Here is a 12418-nt window from a genome sequence, read left to right on the forward strand (position 1 = left end):
ATTAGGGAAGTGAAGAAACAAAACTTTGGGGGAAATCTGAAATACTACATAGAAATTTGGGGAAGTATAGTGGCTATATGTCTTTGCCTGATAGAAAACTAATTATCAAAGTAAAGGAAGGAGATCTGAGCTAAAGTCCCAGCTTCAGTGAAAATGCTTTAGAAATGACATCCATTAAATGTATTTGCCTATGAACAACTGAAACATTATAATATTACTGTGTAAAATCTTATAGCGGACACAAGGATGATCAAGAATAAATATCCACCATTTAAGTCAATTCCAGGTTACTTCACAAAATTCCTCACATTTAATCCTTTACTATGCATGAAAACAATGGATTAAGAAAGTTGAGGGGTGCTTGGGTGGCTCAGTCAGTTGAACATCAAACTCTTGATTTTGGCTCAGGTCATGATCTCATCATTCCTTTGAGCCCCTCATTGGGTTCTGTGCTGACAGCATGGGAGCCTGCTGGGGATTCTCTGTTTCCCTGTGTGTCACTACCCCGCTCCGTCTGTCTGCCTGTCTGTCTGTCCGTCTGTCTGTCTGTCTCTCTCTATCAATAAATAAACTTGAAAAGAAAGTTGACAGTAAACTGAACTTGTTTTTTTTTTAAATATGCTATTTGCAATATTGTCTATTAAACAGTCTCTTTTAAAATCAACTTTATTGGGGTGCCAGGGTGGCTCAGTTGGATAAGTGTACAACTCTTGATTTTGACTCAGGTAATGATCTCACAGTTCATGATTGCAAGCACTCTGTCCATGAATTTGAGCCCTGCACGGAGCCCTGGCCGCGCAGAGCCTGCTTGGGATTCTCCCTCCCTCCCTCTCTCTCTGCCCCTCCCCTGCTCTCTCTCTCAAAATAAATATACTTAAAAAAAAATTTTTTTAACGTTTATTTATTTTTGAGACAGAGAGAGACAGAGCATGAACAGGGGAGGGGCAGAGAGAGAGGGAGACACAGAATCTGAAACAGGCTCCAGGCTCTCAGCTGTCAGCACAGAGCCCGACGCGGGGCTCAAACTCACGGACCGTGAGATCATGACCTGAGCCGAAGTCGGACGCTTAACCGACCAAGCCACCCAGGCGCCCCAAAAAATAAAAATAAATAAAATCAACTTCACTGAGGTACAGTTTATGTACCACAGAATTCAACAAATGCAAAAGTCAGCATATTTTAAATTTACAGTTTTGAAACCACTGCCACCATTTGATTTGTAGAACATTTCTATAGCTCCCTCAAATGATCCCATGTGTCCATTTTCAACAACTCATTATCCCCATCCCCATCCCCAGCTTCAACCAATCATGTAGCCTGTTCAAATATTCCCTTAGACCTAAATATTTGACTTATCTACCTCATTAAAATATTGTAATCATAAAATAACACAATGCAGATGCTTTGAAAACAGTCGCCATTCACATGGTACGGTCCTTTAAAGGACTGGACTAGTACATGGAAAGGCTGGGCTATGTACTTTCCGCTAATCGTTCCTTCTCACATGAAAAATGGTATTCAGTACTACTTAAAATATTTTCAAACTGTTCCAAAGTTCCAAACCTTGGCAGAATTATAAAACACTGTGACAAGATGTTATGAGGATACCTACTAAGTCCCATTTTAAAAATGGTTCTTGAGGATTATAGTAAACATGTCTGGTCACCAATTCTTTGATTTTCATCTTTCTTTTCTGCTATCTTACGGCAAGATGGCAAAATCCATTTTAGGCTTGTCTCCTTTTTTTTTTTTTTTTTTTAACAGTTCTTGGCACATTTATCTGGCATATATTTAGTGACTAAATGTGGTACAACTTTCAGGAATTGAATAAATTCACCAAATATTTATTGAGGACCTGCTAGGTAGTCCTGATCTCTTATAAGCTGACCTTTGGTAGGTAGTGAATTGAGGTTGACAGGGAAAACAACAAGGAAACTAATTAAAAAATAAATAAGGAGTTTCAGACGGTCATAAATGCCACAAAGAAAATAAAACATTGGGTGTGTATACAAAGCCAAGTGTTATCTTGGTGTGCATTTCAGGTTTATAACTTCTCTGTAGGTTAGTTTTAGAATAAATATCTATTTGTATAAGAAAAAAAAGAAAAAAATGGTTGAATCTAAATTGCCTTAAAACATTCTGAGTACTGCAAGAATCTCCACTGCGACCATAGCCAGATGCAGCTCCCTTCACCTTTGTGTTTAGAATGTGTAGATTTTCACAACAGGATGCTGTAATTTAACTGCAGACTTAAGATGTATACTTTTGAGTTTATAATATGAAAGATGTCCATTTCTTTACCACTATACATCCTGTGAGGACATGATACCATGTAATTTTTCCAAGTACAGTCAATGATGGGTAGCACGTTTCTTTTATTTATTTATTTATTTATTTATTTATTTATTTATTTTAGCGGTTTTTTTTTTTTTTTTTTTTGAGAGAGAGACAGACAGACAGAGCATGGGTAGGGGAGGGGCAGAGAGACAGGGAGACAGAATCTGAAGCAGGCTCCAGGCTCTGTGCTGTCAGCACAGAGCCCGATGCGGGGCTCAAACTCACAAACTGTGAGATCATGACCTGAGCTGAAGTCAGAGGCTCAACTGACTATGCTATCTAGGCACCCCAAAGGTAGCAAATTTCTAATCTGGTGCACCCTCTGCAACTCTTGCTTGCAATTATTTCCCACACTGTTAAACATATCAAAATAATAACAGTCATTCTAAATGGGGGAATCATCAGGTCTATACAGTAACACGCCTAGGGTGCAGTGCCAATGTTAGAGCACATTCGAAATTAATTGTGTTGTGTGTGCCATCCTATTTCTACTGCTTGGTGAAAAGAAACTATTTCTGCTATGCCCATGTGGGGTTTACCATTGGAATCCAAATGTCTGTAATACATCTGCATATTCTTCTTCTATGGTTAAATTACTTCATCATCACATAAATCCGGAATGAATTCTGCTGTGAGGATTTAGACGGTCTAATCCATAAATCAGGGAAGTAGGCTGCAGAGTTAAACTGTTGTGAGTCGTTTGGCACTCAAATGTGCTTATTTACATTGTAAGAGTCTTTTTTATTCTAGAATGAAATCATAAGCTTAATCTGATAGACCAAAATCCGTACTTAGATCTTTATTTTGCAAGCCATTGATTTTGATAGTTTGGGATGCTTACATTTAAATATGGTCAAACATATTTAAATTGAGTTATAAGATTTAGTTTCAGTAAACACAGGAAGACCTCACTTAGGAATTATTTTGATGTGCACCTAATGCAGTCAGCTTAAATTCGCAGCTTTCTTTTTTTTTTCCTTTTGACATATTCTTTTGTTTTTTTTTTTAATATTGAATTTATTGTCAAATTGGTTTCCATACAACACCCAAAGCTCAAAAGAAGATCCTTCTTTTGTATTTGTCGATGCTATGTTTTAGCTACATTGCTGATGGGATAGAAAAAGAGATGGAATGAAGAAATCTGGTCTACAGTGAACCTGGAATACTCAAAAGTCCTATCATGACAAGTGAAATATAGGAGCACTTTTCTATGGTGATTATGAGGTCCTCTCCTTTGATGATAACTTGCTTCCTCAACTGCTTTAAATTTTTTTCTCTCTACTCATGCACCTAAGTACACTATGTGGGAGATGATGTTGTAAAAGATGGGATGAGGAATCTGCAGGATTCCTGCAGGATGTAGTTGAGCTACTGCCAACACTGCTAAGCAGCCCCACTGCTTCTTGTGGTAATCTTAGTGATACCGTAATATTCTCTCTCAAGTGCACATCGTCAACACTCAATGATATAGAGCATTTCAACAGCTACCAATGGTGGATTTTTCGCAGGTACTGCAGAATCAAGATAATGAAATTACTGGAATAGGAAAGAAAAAAATGCTGACTGAAATGTCTTCGTAATTTTACAAATTACAGATATTAAAGTGGTTATTTAGACAGGACTATCATGGCTCCTACGATAATTTAGAGGCACATCCAAGCTAATTGGCACATTAACATATGCAGAATTAGGCGGAGCGGATAAGAAAGCAAGAAAACCAAGTCAAATTCATTTTCAAACGTCCTTGTTGAAAATTCTATTTGTCTGAATTAATTCATTTCTGCAGGAATTCTCAGCTGTGTTTTCTACTTTCATCCAATTACCATAAGAGTAAGGGCACAATCAAAATTGAAGAAAGTCACCCCAACTCCCTCCCATTGAAATCCTGACAATGCCATACATGTGAACGACAAGGAGTGAGAACTCAGACATGTGATGTGAAGAAAAGACTGTGGGGCAACTCAGCCATTACCAAGAATGAACTCTCCAAAGCTGTTCTCAACCTTTGCTACATGTGAAAATACCCTGGAGAATTTCCAATAATTCTCATGACTGAGTCTACACAGAAATTCTGACATGATTGGCCGAGGGCACCCCCGGGGAACTTCGATTTTTCTTCCAGATCTTAGGTGCTAAAACTAAACGTCCATGTTTTGGTAAGTTCTGCAGGAAAATTAAGGAGTAAATAACTATATTCGTGGTATGTGTTTCTTTGCAGTTAGATAATTTAATGATTTTATTCTGCAAAATTACAATGCTGTTTTGAGGAAATTCTCCGTGGTTTTTATATTTCAATCATACTATTTTTGAAATAGTTCTTTAAGTTTCTGATTTATGTATCTAGAAGATAAACTTGTGTATCTAGAAGAACTCTCCCCATTTGCTTTATTCTATTTGATTCAATAAGATGTCACCTTAATTTTGTACTTGAATAAAGATCTCTCTTTAAATGGCCTGGCATTGGGGCTTTGATGCTGTGGTCAAACTATTTAAGATTTTGGTGTTTAAGATTTAAGTTTATGTGTGATTGTCTGAAAAGAAATGCTCAGGTCACTGTAAGCTCCGATATCCTTGCAGTATGTAGTCTTAATGTCTAAATGGTTAAGCTTTACTCATGTGAGCTCATGCCAGTAAATACAACAGTATATATTTTTAATCAGATTTAGAATCAGAAGGCTCAATTCTATAATCATGACAGATAACTGATCAAATAACACGCTGAGGCAGGGCGGGGGGCTCATTTCTGCCTTATAGTTACAAATGCAAATGGAATGCAAGGACCTATTCTGGTCTATATCTACTTTTATAAATAGTAAGAGTATATATGAAGAGTTAGAAAGTATACACATTGCATGGATGTCCTTAATACCAGGAATTTGTTATACCTGAGAATCTTAATCTTAAAAGGCAGAAAAAGAAGGCTTGAAGAACAGAATTAAATTTGATAGCAAAACTATCACTGCACCACACGGTGGAGTCAGACATCCACAAATCTCAGTGGCCAGTGTGTGACAGGAAATCAGAGCACATTATTTAAGATGACTAAATACGGTAATGCTATTCCTTTTGTCTGGCTTCTCAGTGATATACTAAAACAAGTACTGATTCCTGAAACGGGAAAGCTAAGTCCACTGAATCTTTTATTTGTTTTTAAATTTTTCAATGTTTATTTATTTTTGAGACAGAGAGAGAGACAGAGAGCACCAGCAAGGGCAGAGAGAGAGAGGGAGACACAGAATCCAAAGCAGGATCCAGGCTCTGACCTGGCAGCACAGAGCCTCATGCAGGGCTCGAACCCACGAACTGCAAGATCATGACCTGGGCTGAAGTCGGATGCTTAAATGACTGAGCCACCCAGGCGCCCCCCCCCACCCCCACCCCTGACGGAATCTTTTAATTAGCAGTGAAGTCTGATGAAAGTTTAAAGAGACAAGTTGTTTTGCATTAATACAAACCATTAAAATTAGCCCCCATGATATACACTCAAAAAAAAAATGTCATTTTGGTGGCATTCTTAGTGGCTTCTTTGTCTGACAAACTCTGCTTATGTTCTTACTTCACAGACAACCTCTTTACTTTCTACTTGTTTCTTTGAAGAGAGTTTCAAATCAAGCTTCAGGAAATGCAATCCTTGAAGTAAATCTGAGTACCTGATAACTCTGTTCCAGAAAACAATTCACTAGCTGTCATCTTAAAAGAATATCTTGGAGAAGAATGTTTCAATAGCTTTCAGGAGGCTTGCATTTTCCAATATTATATATTACCAGTGGCGGAATTCAAAGTCAAGAAGTATCTTGAAAATGCCCGTGCAACCAGAAATTCATGGAAAACGGATTTGAGCTTGTTAGTGCTCTAAAATCCCTTTTCTCAAGTAGATTTGAAATTTCTTAGTTGACATGTGTGCTGTTATTTCCAAGTATTTCAAACTGTGATAATTAAAAACATTTTTACTACAGCTTTTTTAGTGGAGAAAACCAAACACTTTCTATTATGGTATTAAAAACTAGTATGTTATATTCATGTTTATGGAATCCTGGATTTATATCTCAGTTAAAATACTCAGGATCCACAGCCTTTTCAACGAAACAAGCTGTTTTTTTTTTTTCCTAAAAGCTCCCATTTGTTTCTAAAACAATAACAGCTATTGCTTGTTTCAAAGTTGCTACTCATACTTCCATTCTGTAAGCCTTAAAAAACTATATATTTTATAGTACAAATGTTCACTTTTAATGTTTATTATTTATACTGTTCAAAATTTCCCTTAATTATATTCAGAAGTTTATGAGCAGTCTTTAATCAAACGTTCCTCCAAGTTTATGTCACTAAATTAAAAAAAGAATTGATTCTATTCTGCTTTTAGTTTATAATCATGTAGTCCTTCCCAACTCAGTAATTTATGTCATTCCTGACATGCATTTTTCTAAAGCCTGCCTATAAAATTTTCTATGTGACTCACGAGGATTCTGCCAACAGGATTCCCCCAAACCACATCTTCTTCATCCCCTGTTGCACTGAGGAACCCCTCTGCCCTGGGCTTGGTAACTCTATCGAAACCACCTATACTCTGCCCCGTGTTCTCAGGGACTTCTTTGGTCAGAATTTGACAATATGGTAACGTGTCCCATGCTACTGTGTACAATGATGCTCTGGACACCAATTTAACTATGACTCAGTGCACTGTAATTGCACTGTAACCATGACCTATAAATCCAAGAGTTAATCCAAAAACTCATTTTAAAATGAAAACACTCGGGCATCTCCACCAGTTAGTGCGAAGAGGGCCTTTGGGATGGGTATATAACCTTCTAATGCCCCTCCTATCATAACATACTTCTCTGAGTCATCTTTGGCTGTTAGGTTCATAATATGTACCTAAGATCTGAAAAGCAGCTACATTACTATCAGAAAATATCAAAGATACTGAAATAAATAATACCTACCATACTTTACATAGGTTGAAATGTTATTTAAAAATAGAATTGCAGCTTTTAAAAAATACTTTCCAAGGTAAAAGTTAATTGAGGTATAGCTTAAATTTATAAAGTATAAAGGGATCTTACATTGATTTCCATTACTGTTTTAACTCTCATTCTAGAAAATCTGGCTTGGGACAGTTCGGATTGAACAGAGTGGGATGTGTGAGTACATGTGAGTGTATATGGTATGATTATTAGTAATTAAATGCAAATTTATATCTCAAACATTTTGCTATTAACTACTTGCAATACATTAAGTGTAGAATATAGAGATCCTATAAATTATGATTCCAAGATAACAGAGATGAGCTGATAATAAAATATTTGAGACTGAATTTTTTGAGGCTGCATTTTTAGTGGTACCACTAAAACTAATTTGTTTACAATTTACATTCCTAAGGCTTCCCTCTAGCTTTAGTCTGAAACTACCGAGAAACAGCAGACTTCTATATGACATTTCCCTATCTTTTAAGTATCTCTGTTTTAAATTCTGCCACCATATATTTTCAAAAATAAAGCTTAGAGTACTAACCTAGAGCTCTCTTTTCCCCGTGCGTCCAGATACTCAAATCAGCCAATGAAATAACACTCCATACAATGAGCCGCATAAATTTTAACTCAGAAATTCAGCAATGTCCTGTTCAGATAATACACCCAATAACAGTAGCTCATTCCCAGTCTACTTGCCTGGGCTTCCTGAGGCATCTGAGCTGCGTCCACTTTGTCAGCAATATAAGCTGCCAACTGCTTGTCAATAGATGAGAGGGACTCCTGAATTAAGTGCAAGGATTTTTCGATCTCCTGGGCAGACTGGATACTCTGTTCAAGCAACTTTTGCCTCCTCACAGCCTAAAGAAAATAAGTGAGAATGAATCAGTGAAATGCTTACTCGCGGTAGTTTTTCTGCAACCCAGCTGCAAAGTAAATGAAGATTCTAGATTCTTCCACCATCACCTTTTTGTAAGATAGATTCCGCAGCTTCCTGCCACTCATTCAGCTCTGCTTACACAAATAAGAGTAAAAATGAGAAAAAAAAAAAAAAAAAGGAATTAGCACACAGAACTACAGGATCAGGAATATACGCAGGACAAAACCACAGAATTATGCACATCAAGGAAAGAGGGTGGAAAAAACATTAGTGAAAGCATCTTGGACACTGCAATCTGTCGTTCTCAGACCGAATGTTCCTCCTGATCTCATTATATAGTTCAAGAGATTTGGTTTACTTAGAATAGGGTCATCGTCATCACAATCCAATTCAAGATGGATAATCCACTTCCACCAGTGAGACACATAGACAATCTGTTCAGAATCAACTCCTTTTCAAAAGGAGAATTTCACATAGTCATCTGGTTATGGATTTATTTTAAATATGACTTGTACCTGTTTTCTATGGGCTTTTTCCGCCATGTTTTTTTTTTTTTCACGATTTGGATTATGGAAATAACTTGCACAACTGGATCTGTGTTACTGCTGAGGCGGAACAAATAAGTAATCCTAATATAGCCGCAATTAATCTTGATTGTTACTATAGGTATGATTAAGATAATTTAACATTTTCCAAATATAAATAGCAATGCTGAACAGATTGCACAGTCTCCCTTCAAGGATCTGTTCACCTTTAAAAGAAGAGTTCTAAAAGTAAGGAATGGGACAAGGAATTTAATGAGAATTCCTTAAGTTATGCATCATACCAAGTGTTTTGCTTTCTAACACGATGTGTACACATGATTACCTGGTACAAGAGAACTATCCTTCCCACACACCATGAATGGGGTTTTAAAAATGTCCCTGCTTCTGATGAATACAGCCTAATATATAGACTTGTCAAATCACTACCCTGTACACCTGAAACTAATGTAACATTGTGTGCCAACAATACTTCAAAAAAAATATGTAAAGGAAAAAAGAATACATACATTGGCTCTGAAGCTTAAAATGTATTAGAGATACCATTATTCTTTAAGGAGGCCAACTGGGAACACATTGTTACTCAACGGTGAATAAGGCTAAGAGGTCTGGACCAAGGTCTTGCACTGCAGCAGGAGTGGGAAGACATTGTCAGTATTTCTATTAGTACAGGAAATCTTCAGGATTTTGCCCCTGGCTTTCCTTTTTTCTCATTCCACCCACAGCTTTAGTTGCGCTGAGCCCTCTTAACGCTCCCATCTCTCAACACTATGTCTCCAGTCCAGATCTCTCCCTCGATCTCCTCATGTGCATATGCGATACCCAACCTGACATCTCTATGTGGACATCCCACAGCAACCAAAACAGCAGCAGGACCAAATATCGGCATCTTCTGCGTCCCCTTCTCACCTAATTCTCACCTCTCCAACTTGTTTTTGCTCTCCCTCTGTACTTTTTTCCCTATTTCAGTGACTTACAATTATTCATTGCCTTTATTAGGCTTAATTCTGAATATTCCCTCTTCTCCTATCATGCCGTTCACCATTTTGTGTTTAATCAATCAATTCCCAAACCTTTCTTCTACCTCTTAATACTTTCTGATTCCATCCTTTTCTTCCACCCCCTGCCCCACCCCAACACCACTGTCATTACTCTAGTTGAGGTCATTATCACCTCTTGCCTCAAAAACAGTACATGCTTTTGGCTGGTATCCTATCCTATCATTACCCATCTGCAATGTAGCTATGGTGTGCTCTTTCTAAAATGCAATCATGGTTCTCTGCTTAAAATCCCCTAGTGAGTATTCGTTTTCCTGAGGATCAAGGCAAAACTCCTTAATATGGCTTTAAAGTTCCTTCATAGTCCCTGCTGGTGTCTTCTACTTCGTGCTCAAGCTACAGAGAAATTTTACTTTTCATTCCTGAACATGCACGATGTCCCTCTTGATACTTGGCCCTAAACATACTACTCTTCTTTCTTCAAACAACTCCACCCTAACTTCTTTTTATTGGCTAATTCACCTTTATCCTTTAACTCTTACCTTGGAAATGTGGACATCTCCCCCACCAGGTGGCTGTCCCTGACACCCTATGCTCTCCGTTGTACTCTGTATTGCTGGCTCAGCATGTATCACACAACACTGTAATTTCCCATTAATTTTTTTTGCCCCTACTTCAGACTTTAAGTACCAATGTGATTAGAGACTGTGGGTGCCTTGTTCATTGCTCAATACCAGTTCCTAAAAAAAGACGAATACTTTTGTTCATGACTGAATGAATGGTGTAACAAAGCTTTTTGATAGGGAAAACAGAGAAGAGTTCAAATAGTTGAAAAATGGATTTACAAAAGAAATTGGGGAACAGGTCGCCACCAGACAGAAATATTGTCTGTAGAAAAGTTCTTCCAGTTTTGTTGTTTTGTTTTGTTTTGGTGTGTGTGTGTGTATGTGTGTGTGTGTGTGTGTGTGTGTGTGTGTGTGTGTTGGAATTAAAAGTATCAGAATACACCATTATTTAAAGAAAACTTTAATCTACTTCTATTAAAACACTTCATCCAAGTCAGTGACCAAGATCTTGCCCTGTAGTCTAATTCAAATATTGTTTCCCCTTTCTTTAGTCAAAACTTCAACTAGAAATTACATCAAATCAAAATTCAGTTAACAGTGCTCATGGCTATAATCAGAACTGTCTGTATTGTACAAGAGAATGTCTGTAGTCTAGCCAGACTTTCTGCAGAGAAATGGATCCCTAATGATAAAGTTTCACCACTGTGACAGGTGGCTGGAGAAAGCTTCCAATCACAGCACACAATAACTGCCTACTCAGGCATTGTTTAAGTCTCATCCTTTATCCGTCTGAAGGCAAAAACAACCTACTGTCCTGTGCTTTAAGATAATAGGATATAATACAGCATAATGTTAAACAACATGTCTAGCCCCAAAATTATATTTAGAAATCTAACCTCTTCTAGTCAGGAGATTCTATGGATTGAAAGAAATAAAATGACTTAAGAGATGATAGCAGAAGAGTTGACCTTAGGTAGGTTGGTTGTTTGCCTGGCCTGGCAGTCAGTAAGAGAGACTGACTTACATGGATTCTTTGATTTTCTGAGAGAGAGAAAAGACCTGATGTCAATCTAAGCTTATAGAATTCTTTGAACTAATGATGGCATAAGCTGCCTTCTATTTCTAAACATCTTGTTGGTCAAACCCTGATGGGATGCCAGGCCTGTGGATTGTCTAGGACCCTCTGGCCACTCGATCTGTGCTGTCTCACTGATTGGAGCTGGTAGGAAGATCTGAACCGTAATCATTTTTTTGTTGCTGGTCCAGAATATGGCTCAACTACTGTTTTAAAATGTTGTATCATGTCTTCAGCTAATCCTCTCAGCAGTAAGAGGAATCGTATAGATGAACACAAGTAGCAAGTATGAGGAGAGTTAGAAACACACCGAAAGGTTGGAAATCAACGGCAAAAATATAAAAGTACAAAAGTGAATCATAATGATGGTTAGGTACCGAAGAAAAAAACATAACAAAATTTTCTTTTGGTTTTCAGAAAAATCCAAGGAAAACTTATTTAAACTAATCAATATACATGAAAATATATTATTATTATTTCTTCAAAGTTTTCTGGAGTATAAAATCAAAAGCTGACTAACTTTTGTTGGCAACGGAAAGTTGTCTCCAGAGTGAATTGTTTTTTACGTTCCTATTCTGTTTTAAGTAATAACCTTTGTGCTTCAATACTACAAACACTTAAATCAGAGAATGACATGGCTAAGAAATTGGAGAAGTGAATTTTTCATTCTGGAAGAATAAATTTCTCAAGTGCAATAAAAAGTGGAAATTTGAGCCAAAATAAAGAAAGGTATTTAAAATATGAATGCAGGCTTAAATATAGTGAAACACATTACACACATTATCCCAATAGCTTTCTACAAATCATCACTCATTAAGGAACTATATGTCCTGATGTACTTATTAAAGTTACTATACAACACAGTAATTTTTATTTCATTTGGTAAATAACAGACTTGACTGCAAGTCACTTGCAATTGCAAATAAGTTGACTTGACTGCAAATAAGTTACGAATATGGGTGTTTTTCCTATTAAAATAAGAACTTCTGAGAAAATTATAAAGATTTATTTCCCTTATAGTTAAGCTTTCTAGCCAGCAGCAAATGCTTATTAAGC

At 37.1% G+C, this 12418-nt stretch overlaps 1 protein-coding gene across 11 annotated transcripts in view; it reads right to left on the reverse strand.

The window, feature by feature from the left end:
• The window catches only part of DMD (dystrophin), a 2127700-nt gene that overhangs the window by 1243102 nt on the left and 872180 nt on the right, over nt 1-12418 (reverse strand). For 9 of the 11 annotated variants that reach the window (XM_045472664.1, XM_045472669.1, XM_045472671.1 and 6 more), the window contains exon 30: nt 8001-8162. In XM_045472664.1, coding sequence (XP_045328620.1) covers nt 8001-8162 — 162 coding nt within the window. Of the gene's footprint in view, nt 1-8000; nt 8163-8267; nt 8491-12418 lie in introns of those variants that run through there. The other 2 variants (XM_045472674.1, XM_045472675.1) reach the window with 2 other exon arrangements.

This window comes from Leopardus geoffroyi, chromosome X (genome assembly GCF_018350155.1).
Source record: "Leopardus geoffroyi isolate Oge1 chromosome X, O.geoffroyi_Oge1_pat1.0, whole genome shotgun sequence".
NCBI lineage: Eukaryota > Metazoa > Chordata > Mammalia > Carnivora > Felidae > Leopardus > Leopardus geoffroyi.